The following is a 20,648-nucleotide window of genomic DNA, read 5'->3' on the forward strand; positions in this document are numbered from 1 at the left end:
TGTTGTTGTTGCAACAGCTGGTGCTACTAGTACTGTTACTTATGTTGGTGCAAGTGTTGGAGAACATATTTCTAAAAATAAATTAAATTTAGATAGTATTAAAAATAATGTTAATGAATCTATTAAAGATCATCCATATTCTGATCCTAATCCTGACAGAATACCTTCACCTGATCCTAAAATTAATTGTCCATTAGAAGATGGTGAAAATGTTATACCATTACTTGGTTTATTAGAAAATATTACTATATTAAATGTGGCTGAAATAGTAATCTTAATAATGATAATAATGATAATATTCGATAAAAAAATAAATAGTTTTAGTATTAAAATGATTAAAAACATAGTAAATAAATATATTCCTATTAAATATCATAATAATATAAATAAATATTTAAATAAAGGAGAAAATTTTAATGATAAATTTATGAATGTTTTATTAATAATAAATTTAATCTTATTATTAATTATGATATTAGTTAATTTATTTATTAGTAGTCATTTACAAGAAAATATAGATGATTATGTAGTTGTATATAATTATTTTAAAAAAATAGATAAAAATTCTATCTTATTGTTATTATTAAGTAATAAAAATAGATTAAATACATATAATAACAATCTAATATATAATTATAAATCTATAAATTTATTAAATATGAAAAGAGGTATAAATACTTTAACTGATAATAATCAAAATAAATATGAAAATTATATAAATTTAAGTATTCAAAAAAAAATAGAAATATTTGGTTCTTATGAAAATTATTTAAAACAAATAGTCGAAGATAAAGAAGTAACTGATAAATTTATATTAGAAAATTACCCAAATTTAGTTGGAGATGAATTATTTAAAATTTATCTTAATGAACTAAATCCTTTAATTAGAACTAATGTAATATATGTTTTAAATTTATATGAATATATAGTAAAATTTAATTCTATTAAAGATAAGCTTTTTATTTATAATAAATTCTTACCTAAAGAATTAATTAATTCTTTAATAAATGAATTTATTATAACTAGAAAAAATATAAATGAAATATTAAGGGATTTAGGTTATAGTGAATCTGATAATTTAGATATATTATTAATTAATATAAATAAAAAATTTAGAAATAAAATTATCTTTGATGATAGTGTTTTTAGTAATGAAAATATAATTGAATCTGATGAATATTATAAAAATATGTGTGATATGATAAAAAATATGATTAAAAAAGAAATAATACATGATTCTGAACAAGTATTAGATGATTCAGATTTGAAATTAGAAGAAAAATATAAATATGTTGAAGATTTACTACTAAAAATATTAAGTATCTGTAAATATATAGAAGACAATAATTTAAACACAAGCTTTAGTAAAAGACAATTTTTTGATAAATATAAAAATGAATTAATAACATATTCTAAAATGGAAAAAAAAGAAACTTATACTATTAAAAAAGGAAAAAATAAAGTAAAAAGAATGAGTCCAAGATTAATATTTTTAGGATATAAAGATATTTTAAATAATATGTTGGATGAATTAAAATTAATCGTAATAAATTTTTTTAATGAAACATATTTTAATGGAAAAGAATCTTTACTAAAAAACAAAAAAAATATAGTTAAAAAACTAAGTATTTTTAATGAATCAATTAAAAAAGATTTAAATAGTTTATCTGAAGATGTTTATAAAGCTTTTGATATTCATCAATTTATTATTAAATTAAGTCAAAATCTTAATGAAATAAATATTAATGATCGATACAAAAAATTTAATGAATTCTTTGAAGATATGATTATAAATAATAATACTACACACGATGAATTAATTCAAATATATGAATTTATGAATAAAAATAGTAATTATATTAGAATTAATGATAATGAATTAACTAGAGAAAATTCTTTAAGTAGTAATTCATATTTATATATAAAATGTAGAGAAATTATAAATAACGAAGGTATAAGTTCTGATAAAAAACAATTAATGTTAGAAAATTTTATTTTAAATTATGAAAAAGAATTTACATATCATATAATAAAAAATATGGATTCAAGCTTAAATGATTTTAAATTATTAACTAGAATTTATAAACATTCAACTCCACAGTTTAGAGATAGAATTCATATATTTATTGAAAATAATAGAAAAAGAAATTATGAAGCTTATTTAAAAAATAAAAACGATATATCTAAACTAGATCAACAGCTAGCTTTAGTTTTATTTATTAGTATTGACACTGATCAATTAATAAATATGCTTTTTAGTAAGGTTGTTAGATTTATTGGTTTATCAGGTGGAATAACACAAAATGAATTATTAGGTAATTTATCTGAAGAAATGTTAATTTTATTAAAATATAATATTAAAAAAAATAATAAATTTTTAGAAAATTTATCTGAACAAGAAATAAATATTATTAAAGATATTGAAGAAAAATTAGATGTTTTACCTCATGAAACTAAATATAAATTTGGATCTTTATTATTAGAACTTATTTTAGATGAATTTGATTATATATTTACTAAAAATAGTATCTTTGAAAAAAATGAACATTACATTTATATATCTATTAAACCTAATTATTTAGCAATTTTAACTAGTTCTATTTTTAATCCAATAAAAATACCTATGATAGCAAAACCTAAATTGTGGGAATATAATATCTCTAGTGAATCTAAAAATATTGAAATAACAAAATTAGGTGGATACTACTTAGATCAATATAATGAATTAAGTAAAAATAATCAAGTTATTAGACAACATCCTTATAATAAATTTAATAGTGTAATATCAGAAGATCAAATAAAATGTATTAATTTTTTAAATAATATACCATTCAAGATTAATAAAGATATGTTAAATATAATTATTAAAGAATGGGAAAATAAAGATAGTAATTTATTTAAAGGTTTAAATAAACCACATCCATTAACAAATGAATTTGAAAATGTAAAATCATCAATTAAAAAAGATATATTATCTCATAATTCTAAATATTGGATTAATACAAATATTATTAATATAGCTTTATTAATGAAAGATCAAACTATTTATTTTACAACATTTTTAGATTTTAGAGGAAGAATTTACCCTACATCTCATTATTTAAATTATCAAAGTAATGATTTAGCTAGATCATTAATATTATTTAATGATATAACGGAAAGTATTAAAGATAGTAGATATAACGAAGTATTACAAGAAATACTAGATGATAATTCATATGAATTAACATCACAAAGTAAAGTTAAAAATTTAAAATTAAATGATATAGATTATTTTAAAATATATTTAGCAAATACGTTTGGTAAAGATAAATTAAGTAGAAAAGGTAGAATAAATTGGGTTAATTCTAATATTGATGATATTTTAAATTCATTTAAAACAGATTTTAACATATTTAAAGATAATTACTTATTAAATAGTAAAGAACCTTTCCAATTCTTAGCTTGTATAATTAATTATAATAAAATTAATGAAAATGTAAATAAAAATGAAATAAAAATAGAAGTACCTATACTATTTTTATTAAATTTTTTTTATTTAATTTATTTTTAGAAATATATTTTATATTATTATCCATATTCAATCTATCCTTTGAATAAAATCTAATACCAAAAAGATGATTAGAAACGTCCAAATTCATATCTTTTCCACAACAATACTTATGGTTAAAATAATATGTACTTCTTTTCATCATAACAACTAGCGGAGAAATTAAATCTATTAGGATCTAATGGTTGCTATACCCCCCACAGGCCGTCTAACAGTTTTACCACTGTCCTGAGGAGAGCGTATTAGTTAAAGTAAAAACTATTCTAAACTATTTATCTTTACCTTCTAATTTTTGTTTCTAGCCTCACTTTATAAACAAAAATAAAAAAATAAAATTAAACTTAAAATAATAATATATATAATCACCCCATATCCACTTGTTTCTATACCTGTCCTGTCTTCCTTTTGTTTTTTGTTTTTTAATAAAAAAAAGGAGAGCAGAAGCAGGTTAGGTACAATACAATTATTACCGGTTCCCAAAGGAATATTACAAAAAAAACCATGAATCTGTCATTATTCTTATTTTTAATAGGTATTTTAGGATTTGTTTTAAATCGAAAAAATATTATTCTAATGATTATTGCCATAGAAATAATGCTATTAGCTGTAACACTGTTAGTTTTAATAAGTTCATTCACTTTTGATGATGGAATAGGACAAACTTTTAGTATCTTTATAATATCAATAGCAGGAGCAGAATCAGTAATAGGTTTAAGTATTCTTGTAGCTTTTTATCGATTAAGAGGAAACATCTCATACCCTTTAAGGGAAAGAAGCTAATGTATCTATCAATATTAATATTACCTTTATTAGGTTCAATAGTATCAGGATTAATGGGACGAAAAATAGGAGTAAGTGGTTCACATATTATAACATGTACTTGCTTAATTTTATCTTCAATTTTAGCGAGTGTAGCTTTTTATGAAGTAGGAATATGTGGTTCACCTCTCTCAATTCATTTAAATAGTTGGATTGATTCAGAATTTTTATCTATATCTTGGGAATTCTTATTTGATCAATTAACTGTTTATTTATTGGCTCTCTATCTAACGGTAGAGATTGGAGCAGTGTTGGTATTAATCCAACTGTATAAGATATTTATTAAAATAAATTTTATTTTATTTGTAAAAAGGCTAAGTTATCTTTTTGTCTGCCAGGTAGGTAGCCAGAGACCTCTCTTCACTAACTCCAAAAATAAGGCTACACTTACAACCAATATAAGGAAATATTCCACTTTGCATCGGTACGATTCTGTGCAGCTGCCGCAGCTGCCGCTGCTGCCGACAAATACGCGAGAAAAAGATTCTATTGATTCTAAATTTTTAGAGTGGTTTGTAGGGTTTACTGATGCTGAGGGTTGTTTTATCATAAATCCTTTTTTAAAAAAAAATGAGTTGTCTATCTCAAGTTTTGTATTCATGTTTAAGATAACTTTGCATAAAGACGATGAAAAAGTATTAAGAATTATTAAGGATCGATTAAGAATAGGGGGAGTTCGTTTATATAAAGACGAATGTATTTTTACAATTACAAAACAAAAAGAGATTGCTATACTAATCTCTATTTTCGATAAATTTAATTTAAACACTTCAAAGTATCTTGATTATTTAGATTTTAAAGAAGCTTATTTTTTATATTTTGATAGAGGTCCTAATTTAAATCCTGATAGCATAAAGGATCGCATATTAGGATTTAAAAAAAATATGAATACTAATCGTATCCTTTTTGATAGACCTGAAAATTCTAAAATTGTAATCACCAAAAGTTGGCTTTTAGGTTTCATTGAAGGAGACGGCTCCTTTTTCTTAAGAAGAGATAATTTAACACCTATTTTTAGTCTTGAAAATACCGCAGTACAATTACCTGTAATGCTTAAAATAAAGGAGTTCTTAGAGGCTTCTCTAGGTTTTGATACATTTTCTTTATATAAAATTAAAAACACTAATACTATAGCTATAGCTTCAATAAAAGCTAGAACTATTAATAGTAAAAGTACTGTCTCAATTACTATTCAAAACATTAATGTGTTGAATAATTATTTAATACCTTTCTTTGAAAATGAGGAATTTTTAACTAAAAAAGGTAAAGATTTTTATGATTTTAAATTTATTTGTAAAGTTATTTACGAAGGTGGTCATAGAATAGAGAAAATAAGAGCCTTAATTTTGAAATTATCAAATACAATGAATAATTTTAGATTATCTACTTATAATGGGGAAGTTAAATCTTTAACTAAGGAAGAATTAAAAATTTTATTCAATGCTGAACCTACATTTATACGGCTTCCAGATGGAAGAGTGATAGATAGTACTACTAAAAAAATTCTTCCTAAACTAGTTTGCTGTGTGTATGAAATCTTCAAAGAGGATGGATCTTTTATATTAGCAAATTCTTTAAGCGAAGCTGCTAAAATTGTAGGCTTATACCCGGATACTTTAAGTCAATATCTTGATTTTAATGCAGCGGTGCTGCTGCCGCGTAGCGCTTCCAATTCAAAAGAAGACTCCACAAGAAAGGATGGATATGTAGCAATTAAAAAGCATTTTATCAAAAGAGTAGGAGTATTTACTACCCTCCCCTCGCTGCGCTAGCTTTGCGCTAGCGCGGAGCGAGGCAGAGGGAGGGAGGGAAGCTTTTTTTTATCGAAGTAGCGCTGGCTGCGTAGCGAGTATGGGGCGTGCACACAAAATAAGCTATTTATAGATTAAATACCCATTTTTTCATATAATTATTAGATCTAAACTTCTACCTTTTTACAACTAGAGCTTTTATTTAACAAGAAGCTAAATTAATTAGCTTCTATCAAAAAAAAATTTATTTTAATAATATACGCGATCGAATAAAGATATTTAAGTATCCACTTCACCTACTACTCCTGCTAACATAAACAGGGAAAGGGAATTATCAGTGATAATTTGTAATAAGAAGTAATACTTAGATTAACAAAGGATATCGCTATTAGGAATTGAGCAAGACTATAATCAAACAATTCTATGCTTATACAAATAGGTGAATTAACGGTTAATGAGAATATACTTCAAGACCGTCGGCAGTTATAGATGTCGCTACAGACTGGTTCACCGGGGTTAGGCTGAAATGTCTGTCCGAATGTACAGTCGGATCCTAGAACGAATGCGAGATCGTAGGGGGGAAATATTTATCGCAAAAAACACTACGCATAGTGGATAGCCTTTGCCAAGAGGTCATTAACCCCTGAGTAACTAAACTACTATTGATATCTATTCCTCTAACAAAGAGGTGACATCAATGCCAGGTTAACTAGGATTGTTCAATGTTTATACCTGTTCTATATATTTCTTCTTTAATCCATATATTTTCAACAGATTATATGTCTGAAGATCCTCATAATCAGAGATTTTTCTCATATTTATCTTTATTCACTTTCTTTATGTTATTATTAGTCTCAGGTGCTAATTATTTTGTAATGTTTGTGGGTTGGGAAGGAATCGGTGTAGTATCATACTTACTAATTAATTTCTGGTTTACTAGATTACAAGCAAATAAAGCAGCTATTCTAGCTTTAACTATGAATAGAGTCGGTGACATGGGTCTTAGTATAGGATTCTTTGCATTATTTGCTTTATTTGGATCTATAGACTATGCCACTGTATTTAGTTTAGCACCTTTTATGAATGAAACAGCTATAACTATTATAGGTTTATTACTTCTTACGGGAGCTATGGCTAAATCAGCTCAAATTCCATTACACTCTTGGCTACCAGGATCTATGGAGGGTCCTACACCAGTTTCAGCCTTAATTCATGCAGCTACACTAGTAACAGCCGGATTATACTTATTAGTAAGATCCTCACCATTATTAGAATATAGTAGTACTGCACTATTAGTCATAACTTTAGTAGGTGCCTCTACAGCCTTTTTTGCAGCCACATGTGGTCTAGTACAAAATGATTTAAAACGAATAATAGCATTCTCTACAATAAGTCAGTTAGGTTATATGGTAATGGCTGTTGGTCTTAGTCAATATAATGTAGCATTAATGCATGTGGTTAACCATGCTTTCTTCAAAGCATTATTATTCTTAGGAGCTGGTGCAGTAATTCATAGTTTTGCAGATCAACAAGATGTAAGGAGATTTGGAGGTTTAATAAACTTCTTACCCTTTACCTATACATGTATGTTAGTAGGATCTTTATCATTACTAGCTACACCATACTTAACTGCCTTTTATTCTAAAGATCTTATTATTGAACTAGCTTATGCACAATACAGCTTCAGTGGAACTTATGCTTTCATCTTAGGTACCGTGACTGCTGGTTTAACTGCTTTCTACTCTATGAGACTGTTATGCCTAGTGTTCCTTACAGTACCTAATGGTCCTAAAGCTAGCTATGATAATACTCATGAAGCTACTTTAGCTGTAATTGTACCATTATTCGTATTATCATTATTCAGTATTGGGTTCGGGTACTTCGTTTCTGACATGTTTGCAGGAGTTGGTACCGATTTCTTTGGGAACGCTATATTCATACACCCTAACAGAGTAGCCTTAATTGAGGCTGAATTCTCTATGAATCCTATTGTTAAATTACTGCCTCTAATTTGTACTGTCTTTGGAGCTGCATCTGCTTTCTTTATTTACAATTTTTTACCAATAATCTTTGTAAATACTACTGAAACATCATTAGGTAGAAGTATTTATACATTCTTAAATGGTAAATATTTATTTGATGTAGTTTATAACAATTATATAATTGGAGCAGGTTTAAAATTAGGTTATACTATCTCTAAAGTTTTAGATAGAGGTGTAATTGAATTTATCGGACCTTTTGGATTATCTAATACCCTAATTAATACAGGTGTAAATTTCTCTAAATTAGATACTGGAATAATTACCACTTACGGATTATATATAATACTTTCTTTATTATCTCTGCTTTATATCGTATTTGGATCTGTTTTATTTGATGTTCAAATTGTAAATCCTAGATTATTACTTATTCTATTCTTCACATTATGCCTTGTAGTATATCCAGATAAGAATGAAGTTAATAAATCTTTACCTAACGAGAAACCAATTTTGTAGCTAAAGGTGGTGTTGGTCATATTTCTGTAAGGAGATATCACACGGCACGCCCCTGCGCTGCAAATGCAGGATCGAATGGAAGGACATTAAGTAAACCTGATCTTCAATACATCCCGTGGAGTTTAACACCCTCCGGACTTAAAGCACACAATAAAGTCGTCGAATTGTATAATTTTGTATTAATTAATAATAATAACACCCCCATTTCTGAATTTGTTAAAACCGAATGTGAGTTTTTAGTTAAACCAGTTTCAAATGATAACCCTTACTTTTTTGGTAAACCTGATACAGGTTATTCTATATCAACTTTTGATGTGGTGGTAAAAAATCAAAAATTATTAAGTTATTCAGATTGGACTGTGTTAACTAAATTGCATAAAGCTGGGGACTTGATGAGCTCTTGGGTTTATTGTTTTGTTGAAATAAACGATAAAGACAATACTATATCAACACCTGTCAACGCAACCAGCGGAAAGAAAGTAATGGCAAGTATTAGAATGAATATTGGATCTACTATAAATCCTGTAAATAGAATGGAAAGCTACTTAAAAAATTGTTTTAAAACACTTGACTCTCAAACTGAAAACTTAACTACTAGTCAAGAAAGAGTTTTATACAGAGGTAACCGGCCATAGGCCGCTAAAGAGTTGTTGTTCGATGGTTATAAAAATTTTTACTTCTATGTAGGAGTTGAAGGGGTTAATTTTATAAAATTATGGCATAATAGATATCCTTCTCTAAGTCTGGATTCAAGATCCCATTTTATTCTTAAATCTTTTACTGAGTTCTACATAAGAACTTTAGAACAAGCTATGATTAGCTTTTATGGACCTGAAATCAATGATGATAGAATTGTTTCCTATAATTTTTCAAACGTTAATATTAAAGAGTATAAAGACTCAAATACTAATATTGTTGAAACTTTTGATGAAGACGGTATTCTTTATAAAACCTTTAATAACTACCAGGAAGTTTGCTCACAATTAGGGATTACAAGAAGCCAATTAGATTGGAATATGAATGTACTTTCTAATTATGTTTTCTCACCAGTAGCTAATAAAAATTTACTTATTATAAATAAAAATAAGGATATTAGCTTGAAACCTAAACCTCACAAAAGTGAATTACTTGCGAATATTGTAGGTATTGATTTTAACTCATTAGAAAAGGGTTATTACTACCTAGTACTATCAGATAAAAAAACTATAGTATCAAGATTTAAAACAATAACCGAATTAACCAATAAAACAGGTATAAGGGTTGAAATGGCTAAATTTAGAAATAAAGAATTTTTAATTAAAGTTTCTACTTCATCATTAGATTTAGATCCCACCTTAAGCTTAGTAGTAAATAACTTAGCGGAAAAAGGAAAATTAGGGGTTTATTTAGTAAGTTCAACAGATATAACTGAAAATTTAACTAAACAAAAACAGGTTCAAGTAGAAAGAGTAGTATCATATGACTTGTTAGAGGATAATAGAATAAGATTTCATGATTCACCTAAAGACGCATTTTTAGAATTAAAAAATTTAGCTAATATGGATGAACTTTATAAAAATAAAAAAATAACATTCAGTCATTTTAATGTTTATTATTTATCTGGTTTAAATGAAGATATTCTTAAAAAAAGAATTTTCCTTAATAGATTTTGGTTAGTTTGGGAAAAAGATTTTGACCCTAATATTACCAAACCTAATATTCCATTAGCTATACTTAAAAATGCAGACAGAAGATACAAACATTTACAAGAAGTAATTTCTGTTGATACTTTAGATAACATGAAAGTAAGATATCATTCTAATACTGAATCAGCTTTCCTTGATTTATGCGAATTGTTAGGTTTAGACCCGTCTAATACGAAAAATAACTTATCTAAATATTTATTACCCACTAAACCTCGGTATAAATATAGATTTAAGTTATACTGGAAGAGCGAGTGGAAAGAATAGTACAGGATTCTATAGTAAAGATTTAATAATAGAATTAGCTTATGCACAATATAGCTTTAGCGGTACTTTTGCATTTATATTAGGTAGTTTAACTGCTGGTTTAACAGCATTTTATTCATTTAGATTAATTTCATTAGTATTCTTAACAGTTCCTAATGGGTCACGAAATGCTTACTTAAATGCTCATGAAGCAAATTTAGCCGTAATAATTCCATTGTTTATACTAGCTTTATTTAGTATTTTCTTTGGTTTTGTATTTTCTGATTTATTTGTAGGAATAGGTTCAGATTTCTTCGCTAACTCTTTATTTATTCATCCTAATAATATTTCTATTATTGAAGCTGAATTTAGTTTACCTATTTTTATTAAACTATTACCTGCTATTTTATCTTTATTTGGTGCTTCTTTAGCTATTTTATTATACCATTATACTCCTAATTTTGTTATAGAACTAACAGATAATTCTATAGGTAGAAAAATTTATACATTTTTAAATGGTAAATATCTATTCGATGTAGTTTATAATAACTATATAATTTCAGGTGGATTACATCTAGGTTACATGATATCAAAAGTATTAGATAGAGGTGTGATAGAACTAGTTGGACCATACGGATTATCTAATACTTTAACAAATACTGGTATTAATATTGGTAAATTAGATACTGGAGTAGTAACAACTTATTCACTATATATTACTTTAGGTCTACTATCTTTATTATTCTTAGTATTTGCACCTATATTAATAGATACTTCTTTATTTAGTGAAATTAGATTAGTTATTATTTATCTTGCAGCTTTAGTATTAGTTCTATCTCCTTCTTTAAAATAATCAACCTATTTACAATTTAACAATTATTTAAATTTATTATTACCCCCTTTTGCTTTTTGTTTTTAATTAAAAAAAAAAATAAATGGATGCGCTGGCGCGAGCCTAGAATAAGTAATATACGGCAGCCCTTCATTAGCCGCTACTTCAACATTAAATATTGATATTTTTTAACCTATGTGGCCAGTTCATTAACTTGAATTTTTAATATCTAAATTAAATTTAGAATTTTATCTTGTAATTTATCATTGGATATAATATAAAAATATTAAATTTATTATATACACTAATATTCTGACTTTATTTATATACATTATTCTTACTTTTATAATATACATTATTCTTACTTTTATAATATACATTATTATTCTGACTTTTATTATTACTAATAAAGTAATAGCTTTTTAAATAAATAACCCAGAAAAAGGTTTATTATTAAAATTTTCTTAAAATTTATAATTTGGGTCAAAACCCTCCCCACCCGACCCCTGGATCCCCTTGGGGTAAAAGGGAAGGCGGGATGCTAGCTTCCCTTCCATGCCGCTAGCGCGAAGCTAGGGGATGGGGGCACGCGATCTCCGCGCCAGCGCAGAGCGAGGGAGGGGGATAAAAATATTTTTAATTATTTATTATTAAGTTTAGTAATATACATTCTAATTACTTGTTGAAATGTGAATAAAGGTAAAAAATATTTAGAAATAATATAGATTAATGCAAGTAATGTTAAGAATGAAAAAGATAATTGATTTATAAAATAAAAAGGTATTAATTGAGGCATTAATTTAATAAAATAGTCCCTAACCAGGTCGGCTAGGTAAAAAGATTTCTTATCAATATTAAGAATTATCTCTGCTTAAAGTTAAGCAATTAATTTAATGTGATTAAATTTTTTTTATTTATATTATGAGATAATGATGTAAAATTTAATTTTTTAATTATTAATATTTTTTCTTAAAAGAGTATTCTCTATATCTCCTAACTTAGTAATGTTAAGTAAAATATAAATTCCTATTAAGAAGTAGTAAAATATTCTTTTAATTAGTTTAAATATTTTATTATTTAAAATTAATAAAATATTTTTAATAAGAGAGGGTTAAGTTTACAGATGGTTCTGTAGTGGACTTGCAAAGTCTATTTATTTAGGGTTCAATTCCTTCTTAACTCTAATTTTTTTAATTTTTATCTTGCCTACAACTAGGCCTACCTAAGTTAAGGGCCGCTTAGATAATAATAAACTTATTTTTTCTTTCTTTTTAATAAATTAAATTATAAAAAAATAAATAAAAATAATTAGTATTAGACTATTTTAATATTCTCTTAGTTCAATGGTAGAACATCATTCTTCTAAAATGTCAATTTTGGTTCGAGTCCAAAAGAGAATAAAGTAAAAATATATATATATATTATAAAAAATTATATATAATTTATTAAAGTTATAACCTATCCTATTAGTTACAGTGTCTATTACTTAAATATAAAAAAAACAAAAAAACAAAATATATAATAAATTAGTTAATTATTTAAAAAAATAATTTAGAAGTTATTATGAAATAAAAAATTATAATTGGTTATAATTTGATTTTACTTATTATTTTAATATAAATTATCATTTAAAACATATATTTATTAAATAATTCTAATAAATAATATGTATACTATAAATGAAAAAACAAAACAAAATTATTTAATTTGAAAAAAGATGATTAATAATAATTTAACCTTAACTATAATAAATTTATTAATAAATTTAATAGATGTATTATTAGTTTTATTACCTGTGTTACTGTCAGTAGCTTTTATGACTATAATCGAACGAAAACAATTAGCAGCACACCAACGAAGAGTAGGTCCTAATACAACAGGATACTATGGTATACTTCAACCTTTCGCAGATGCTCTTAAATTAATTCTTAAAGAAACTGTTATACCTTCTCAATCTAATAAAGTATTATTTTATTTAGCTCCTATATCTACTTTAATCTTTAGTTTATTAGGTTGGGGTATTATACCTTTTGGTGAAGGTTTAACTCTTTCAGATTTTTCATTAGGTATCTTATATACTTTAGCTTTATCATCATTAGGAGTATATGGTATTCTATTTGCAGGTTGGTCAGCTAATTCTAAATATGCCTTTTTAGGTTCTCTTAGATCTACTGCAGCTATGATTAGTTATGAATTAATCTTAAGTTCAGCTATTCTTATTGTAATATTATTAACAGGATCATTTAATTTTACTACTATAATTGAAAGTCAACAAGCTGTGTGGTTTGTTGTTCCTTTATTACCTGTATTTATTTTTTATTTTATTTCTATTTTAGCTGAAACAAGTAGAACACCTTTTGACCTTCAAGAAGCTGAATCTGAATTAGTTGCTGGTTTCTTTACTGAACATAGTTCTATTATTTTCGTTTTCTTCTTCCTTGCTGAATATAGTTCAATTGTTTTATTTAGTTGTATTACTGCTATCTTATTCTTTGGTGGATACAATGCTCCTGAACTGTTCATTAACGAATCTGTCATAAATTTACAATCTATTATTTTAGGTTTAAAAACTTGTATCTTTTGTTTTTTATTTGTTTGGTTCAGAGCTACTCTACCTAGACTAAGATATGATCAACTTATAGAATTCTGTTGGCTTAACTTATTGCCTGTTGCTGTAGCCTTTATTATACTAGTACCAAGCATATTAGTTGCTTTTGATATAGCACCTTATTAATTTAAAATATTAATTAAAAATAATAATCAATATAATATTTATCATCCCCTCCTGTCCCCAACCCCCTACCCTTCCTTTTTTATCCTAAAAAAGGTAGGGGAGCGGGGTTGGGGTAGGGGAGCGGGGTTGGGGTCACCTAATTAAATTTAATTTAAATTTTTAACTAATATAAAAGAAGTATACTTTTTAATAAAGAAAAGGAATAATAAAGCCTATGATTTAAGGGTAGAATAATTTCTTGATAAGGAATCTGTAGAAGTTCAAATCTTCTTGGGCTTATATTGGTTTTTAAATTATAGTTACAGTGTTTATAAGATTATATAATAATTATAATAGTGATATAGTATTAAAAATAAGTAAAAAAAAAACCTTTTACTATAGTATTTAATAATTTAAAAATTAAATATTATAGTTTAAAAATATAAAAGGTACAAAGAATAAAATTTAACCAAAATTATATATATTAAAATAATGAATATAATATATTATTTTAATAAAAAACATAATAATATACATTTAGATATAGTTATTTAATGACTATCATTAACTTCTAAAATTAGAATAATGATAAGTTAAGGAAAAAATAATAACACAAAATAACAAAAATAAAAAATAAAAATAAAATGAGAATATTAAAAACACATGTCTTACTTAGACTTATAAATTCATATATAGTAGATTCTCCTCAACCAGCTAACCTTTCATATTTATGGAATTTTGGATCATTACTAGGAACTTGTTTAGTATTACAAATATTAACAGGGATATTCCTTGCAATGCATTATCAACCTCATGTAGATTTTGCTTTCAATTCAGTTGAACATATTATGAGAGATGTTAACAATGGATGGGCAGTAAGATATACACATGCTAATGTAGCATCATTCTTTTTTATCTTCGTGTATGCTCTAAATTATAAATTTATAAATAGCAAATTACTATCTTGTTCTAATAACAAAATTATTAATCTTTGTAAATTAATTTTAACTGGCTACCTGTTATTTAAAATAGCTATTTTTGAGGCCTTTTTAAAAATATTTAACCCTTTTGGTTTTTCTAGGTTAAGTAACTTAGATTTTAAAAATATAGATAATAAATTTCTTCAATGGTTTGTTGGTTTTTCGGATGCCGAAGGTTCCTTCATAATACAAACAAAAAATAATAGTGAAGTAAATTTTTGTTTTAAAATTACTCCCTATATGATTCAAAATACTTTATTACGTTATTCAACAATAAATACAAACTTAAACCATGCGGTAAACAATCTAAATCCTAATTGAGTTTCAGGATTTGCAGATGCTGAAGGATGTTTTAAAATTACAGTCCGTGAACAATCTAAATTGTCTACTGGTTGGAGCGTTTCTGCATCCTTTAGTATAAATTTACATGCTAAAGATTTACCTCTATTACATAAGATTAAAGCGATCATCCCTATCCCCTTACCCACTTTGTGGACAGGGGGAAAGGGGGTGGTGTTGGTTTAATTCATGTAACTAGTGACGGTAAAGCAGCTGGGTTTACTGTAGTAAAATTAAGTGATATAATTAATGTAATTATACCTCATTTTAAACAGTATCCTTTACAAAGTTGTAAAAAATTGATTTTCAGTTATGGACACAATGTGTGGAAATCATGGCTAATAAAGAACATTTAACAAATATAGGGTTAACTAAAATAATTAGCCTTAAATCTGCTATTAATAAAGGCTTACCTAAAAATTTAACTTTAAAATTTAAAGAAGTTGAACTAACAGTAAGACCTGAATATATTGCTAATAAAAATTCTTTAAACCCTAATTGAATAAGTGGGTTTTCTGAAGGTGATAGCTCTTTTCATGTAACTATTTCTCCTTTAACCAATCAAGTACGAATGGCTTACAGTATTGGTTTAAATAATCGTGATTTACCCTTAATAATTAATATACAAAAGTTTTTTAAAGGTGTAGGTAAAGTTTCTTTTTATGCTAAAAATAATTCCGTAATTTACACTGTGGCTAGCATTAAAGACATAAATGCAATAATTATACCTCATTTTGATGCTTACGGCTTAAAAGGAAACAAACTCACAAATTATTTCATTTGAAAAGAAATACTATTATTAATTAATTCTAAAACACATTTAACTCCTGAAGGATTAAGTACAATAAAGGATATTAAATCAAAACTTAACCAAATATAAACTATAATACATTTATTGGGTGTTGTCTTAGTTTAATATCTCAAGCTGTTAAAGTCACTTTTTATTAGCTAAAGAATATGCCATTATTCAAGGATGCGGTAAAGGTTATAATTTACATATTTACAAAGATGGAGTAGAAATACCTGGTTCTCCATTTAATAGTTATAGAGAAGGAGGTAAAGCTATTGGCTTAGCCTCTGTATCTAGTATCAAAAATTATATAGATACTGGAAGGGTTTTTAAAGATGGTTATACTTTTTATTCTTCTCCCATTAATAATTCTAATTAGAAAAGATAAATTTAACTTAAAACTAGAAATAGTATAAGTTGTAATTTAAATAAATTTTATGGGCCTGTTTATATTAATTTCTACTAAATTTTTGTAAACAGTAATTAGCTATAAGCTGGAAACTCTTTAGAGCTTTTAATACTAATATAAAATTAATTATGGTTTAATTTTATAAAGTAATAATTTGAAAGATTAGACAATCAGCAGGGAAGTTTAAATTTTTATTTTAAATATATCTGTGCTCCGCTGCGCTCCTTCGGTGCGTACGCAGGAGCGCTGGGTATTAATTTAAACCCCTCAACGACTATACGCTAACAATCTATAAGTAAAGTTAATTATGAAAGATGGTAGTTTAAATTAAAGTTATTATAGATAAAGATATGGTCTGACCTTAACTGAGAAGTTAAGAAATAATTCAGCCAATAAGAGTACAATTGTACAAGGCGGATTACTTTTTAAATTTATATTGTACAAATTATGCCAGGCCTGTCAGGCCTGGGATGGCATTGTACGAATAGTATTTAAAATAACATAAAATGCATATAGCAAGAGGATTATACTACGGTTCATATAAATCACCTAGAATACTAGTATGGACTATTGGAGTTATTATTTTAATTCTTATGATGGCTACAGCTTTCTTGGGTTATGAACATAGCCCAAAATGGTTTAATATAAGTATTTCCTTTGCAATTATTTTAATTCTTGTATATTATACTATACAAAATTTAGTTATAAAAAATAAGGTATTAATATACCCAATAGGAAATAATATGAAAAATACAAAGTATAATAAATTAAATAAGTCAACATACTATTTAAATAAAAGAAGATATAGTACAATTCCTTCTTCAAATAATAGTATTGAATTTTCTTATTCTGAAAGGTTAAATTCAATAATTAAAGAATTAGGCGGCCTAAGGCCGCCTGTGTATATTTTTGAAAACCTAGATTCAGAAAATATTAGAAAACAAATATTAAATGAGACTAAAGGTTTAAGTGGAATATACATGATAGTTAATAAAATAACTAAAGATTACTATATAGGTTCTGCGGCAACTAATAGATTTTATGCTAGATTCAGCAACCATCTAATTTATTTCAGAGGTAGTAAAATAGTTAAATCAGCAGTAAAAAAATATAAATTAAATAATTTTGCTTTAATTATATTAGAATTATATCCTAATATAGTTACTAAAGAAAATAATAAGGAATTGTTGGATTTAGAAGATAAATATCTCAAATTGTTATTACCTAATTATAATATTTTAACTGAGGCAGGTTCTAGTTTTGGTTATAAACATACTGAAGTTGACCGTCAAAAAATGAAAGATATTTATACTGACGCAAGACGGGAGATGGTAGGTAGTTTAAACAGAGGTAAAAAGCTTTCTCCTGAAACAATAGAGAAAATGACTTGTAGAGAGAAAGCTTTAAATAGATCTCCTATGTTAGATGAAATTAAGAAAAAATGTATTGCACATACAAGACCTGTAGTTTTATATAATCTTAATGGAACTGTTTACGGTGAATATTCTACTATTTTAGATGCAGCTAATTCTATAAACTGTGGTGAAAAAACTATTAGAAGAGCACTAAAAACAGAAAAAGGATTAGTAAAAAGACAATGAATAGTAAAAGATTTGTCAACTAAATAGTTATCTTATTATCAATAATTTATTATACTTCATTTTTATATTAAATCATAGTCCCGCGAGTAACAATCTTTCTGCAATTTTTATAGAAAAAGAAAGATTAAAGTGGTATATCCCGACGGGGATATAGAATAGTCTTTAAGATTATTTGGCGATGTTAGTGAAAACGATCAAAGAAGTATCACAAAAGCGCTTTAAGATCGTCGGTCATATAAATGGTCGCGACAGACTGGGTCACTAATGGGTGGCTGAAATGCTGCTTAATGCACAGTCGGAACTTTTAGTTAAAAAAGTATTTAACTAATAGGATATACGAATTCAAAGTTATTCTAGCTTATTGTTGATATATATATTAATAATAAGTAAGTTAGTATGTTTTACCTTATGGACAAATGTCTTTATGGGGTGCCAATAATACAGAATTAACTAAATTACAAATGACACTGTTACCTATAATTTTAAAACGTAATTTACAAAACTCAACAAATTCAATAAAAAATAAAGATACTTTAACTTTTAATTTTAAAGATAAAGAAAATTGTAAATTAATAGAAATCTTAATAGGAATTTTAGATGGTGACGGTTATTTCGATATAGGACAGCAAAAACAATATAATAAAGATCCTAATAATAAGCCCAAATCTACTATTAGATTGAGGTTAGGGATAAATTTACAATTTAAAGATAAAGAATTATTAGAAACATTGGTAAATAAATTAGGCGTAGGTAAAATAGATTATTCTAAATCTAAAAACCAATACAGATTAATTTTTTATAAAAAAGATATATTAAATGTTATTTATCCCTATTTACAAAATAATAAGATAGAATTTTTAAGTTATAATAGACGAAAACAATATTTTTTATTTAAATATATAATAGAAAATAATGTGATACACTGGGAAGATTTAGATTTAGATTTTATAAATAATTTATTTCAACAGTTTAATAAGCAACTTTATTTCACTGAGACAATTAATTTACCTTATTTTAATAATTGGCTAATCGGATTCACTATAGCTGAAGGTAGTTTTCACATCAAGACAAAAGGGACTGCTCATTTTTCAATAGTACAATCTGGACATGAAAACTATCAAATTATTAAAGCTATACATTATTTTATTAAAGGTCCCGACTCCTTAAATCATCAAATTAACCCTGAAAATTCTAAGATATATAGAATATCTTTTTCATCTAAAAAAGATCTAAATATTATTATAAATTTTTATGAAAATAATAAATTATTAGGATTAAAAAAATTACAGTTCGACAATTGAAAAAGTTATATTCTAAGTAAAAAAAATGATAGTGCCCCAAATGTTATATTAGATAAAAATAATGATAATTGAAATAAAACCAGGAAAATTTAATTATAAAAGTTTTTTATATGGTTTTCTACTAGGGAATAGTGTAACATTTAATAATGAAAATAAATTTCTCTTAGTAATTGAAGATAAACATCAGTCTTATATGAGACATATACAACAAAAATTTTCAAGTTTAGGTTATTTAAAACACTTTATTATGAGCAAACAGCTGAAAAAAGGTAAGTTATATAAAGTAATGCAATTACATACAGATATAAATTATAGAGAATTATTTTCAAAAGGGTACTTAGATATACATAAGAATAAATTACCTATTGATTTTTTTTATTTTTTTAATGAGGAAGCTCTTTGTTATTGGTTGATGACTGAGGCTAAAATTAAAAATAAAAATTTATATGTAAATATGAAAAATTTTAATAATAAAGAAATTAAAAGTTTTATACTCTTTTTAGAAAAAAAATTTAACTTAGAAAAAATTAACTTAACAAATAACTGGTTAGAGTTTAATTCAAATAACATTAAAAAAATTTACACTATTACAAAACCATATATTTTTTCTTCTATGAAATTTAAATTTTTAACTTAATTTTATTTTTAGATACTATTTTAATTTAATATAATATAGTCTTATTAATTATTATAATATGTAATACCTAAATAAAAATATTATTTTTAATAAGGCGACATAATTGAAAACAGGTCAACAATATTTAGTTGTTATATATTAAGACCGTAGGTAGTTTAGGATATCTCGACAGAATGGTCCAATTATGGGTGTCTGAAAGGATGCTTAATGTTCATTCGAATTTATTTTTCACAAGGCTTTTTATTAAAGCACAGGATATTTTTGTAATAACAATTAATTTTTATCTGGTATTTATACTGATAATAAATTTCTTTATCTTTATCTTTGTATTTAATTTTTATTAAAAATAAAGAAAAATAAGGTAAGAATATACAAATATATTATAAAACTTAGGCTACCGTAATTACTAATTTATTATCAGCTGTACCAGTTTTCGGACAAGATTTAGTAGAGTCAAGTATTGCCACAAAAATTTGTACTTGCTACCCAGTCCCTTTTTTTTT

At 25.6% G+C, this 20,648-nt stretch overlaps 6 protein-coding genes and 2 pseudogenes across 8 annotated transcripts; 7 read left to right on the forward strand and 1 right to left on the reverse strand.

Annotated features, from left to right (window-relative positions):
* Nucleotides 1-1,885: 1,885 nt before the first annotated feature.
* On the forward strand, nt 1,886-3,520 carry POSPLADRAFT_1087357 (hypothetical protein; the record flags this gene model as incomplete). The annotated part of the gene is made up of 1 exon (XM_024483050.1): nt 1,886-3,520. A coding segment is annotated over one exon (1,635 nt), but the record flags the coding sequence as incomplete, so codon positions are not given.
* A 142-nt stretch (nt 3,521-3,662) lies between these two features.
* Nucleotides 3,663-4,330, forward strand: POSPLADRAFT_1050907 (hypothetical protein; the record flags this gene model as incomplete). Its single annotated transcript, XM_024480097.1, has 2 exons — nt 3,663-3,678; nt 4,083-4,330. 2 exons carry the CDS (start codon nt 3,663-3,665, stop codon nt 4,328-4,330), a joined length of 264 nt encoding a protein of 87 aa, XP_024332896.1.
* POSPLADRAFT_1161004 (hypothetical protein) lies at nt 4,330-11,396 on the forward strand (the record flags this gene model as incomplete). The annotated part of the gene is made up of 3 exons (XM_024487633.1): nt 4,330-4,575; nt 6,834-7,830; nt 10,648-11,396. 3 exons carry the CDS (start codon nt 4,330-4,332, stop codon nt 11,394-11,396), a joined length of 1,992 nt encoding a protein of 663 aa, XP_024332897.1.
* A 619-nt stretch (nt 11,397-12,015) lies between these two features.
* POSPLADRAFT_1161008 (hypothetical protein) lies at nt 12,016-12,171 on the reverse strand (the record flags this gene model as incomplete). Its single annotated transcript, XM_024487635.1, has 1 exon — nt 12,016-12,171. One exon carries the CDS (start codon nt 12,169-12,171, stop codon nt 12,016-12,018), a length of 156 nt encoding a protein of 51 aa, XP_024332898.1.
* Nucleotides 12,172-12,704: 533 nt separating this feature from the next.
* POSPLADRAFT_t173 lies at nt 12,705-12,775 on the forward strand (annotated as a pseudogene). Its single transcript has one exon. The product of its transcript is annotated as a tRNA-OTHER (tRNA).
* A 317-nt stretch (nt 12,776-13,092) lies between these two features.
* Nucleotides 13,093-14,109, forward strand: POSPLADRAFT_1161006 (hypothetical protein; the record flags this gene model as incomplete). Its single annotated transcript, XM_024487634.1, has 1 exon — nt 13,093-14,109. One exon carries the CDS (start codon nt 13,093-13,095, stop codon nt 14,107-14,109), a length of 1,017 nt encoding a protein of 338 aa, XP_024332899.1.
* Nucleotides 14,110-14,317: 208 nt separating this feature from the next.
* Nucleotides 14,318-14,388, forward strand: POSPLADRAFT_t174 (annotated as a pseudogene). Its single transcript has one exon. The product of its transcript is annotated as a tRNA-OTHER (tRNA).
* A 344-nt stretch (nt 14,389-14,732) lies between these two features.
* POSPLADRAFT_1160997 (hypothetical protein) lies at nt 14,733-18,207 on the forward strand (the record flags this gene model as incomplete). The annotated part of the gene is made up of 2 exons (XM_024487632.1): nt 14,733-15,054; nt 17,123-18,207. The coding sequence occupies 2 exons, from the start codon at nt 14,733-14,735 to the stop codon at nt 18,205-18,207; spliced, it is 1,407 nt and encodes a 468-aa protein (XP_024332900.1).
* Nucleotides 18,208-20,648: the final 2,441 nt, after the last annotated feature.

This window comes from Postia placenta, assembly GCF_002117355.1.
Source record: "Postia placenta MAD-698-R-SB12 unplaced genomic scaffold POSPLAscaffold_33, whole genome shotgun sequence".
Taxonomy (NCBI): domain Eukaryota; kingdom Fungi; phylum Basidiomycota; class Agaricomycetes; order Polyporales; family Adustoporiaceae; genus Rhodonia; species Rhodonia placenta.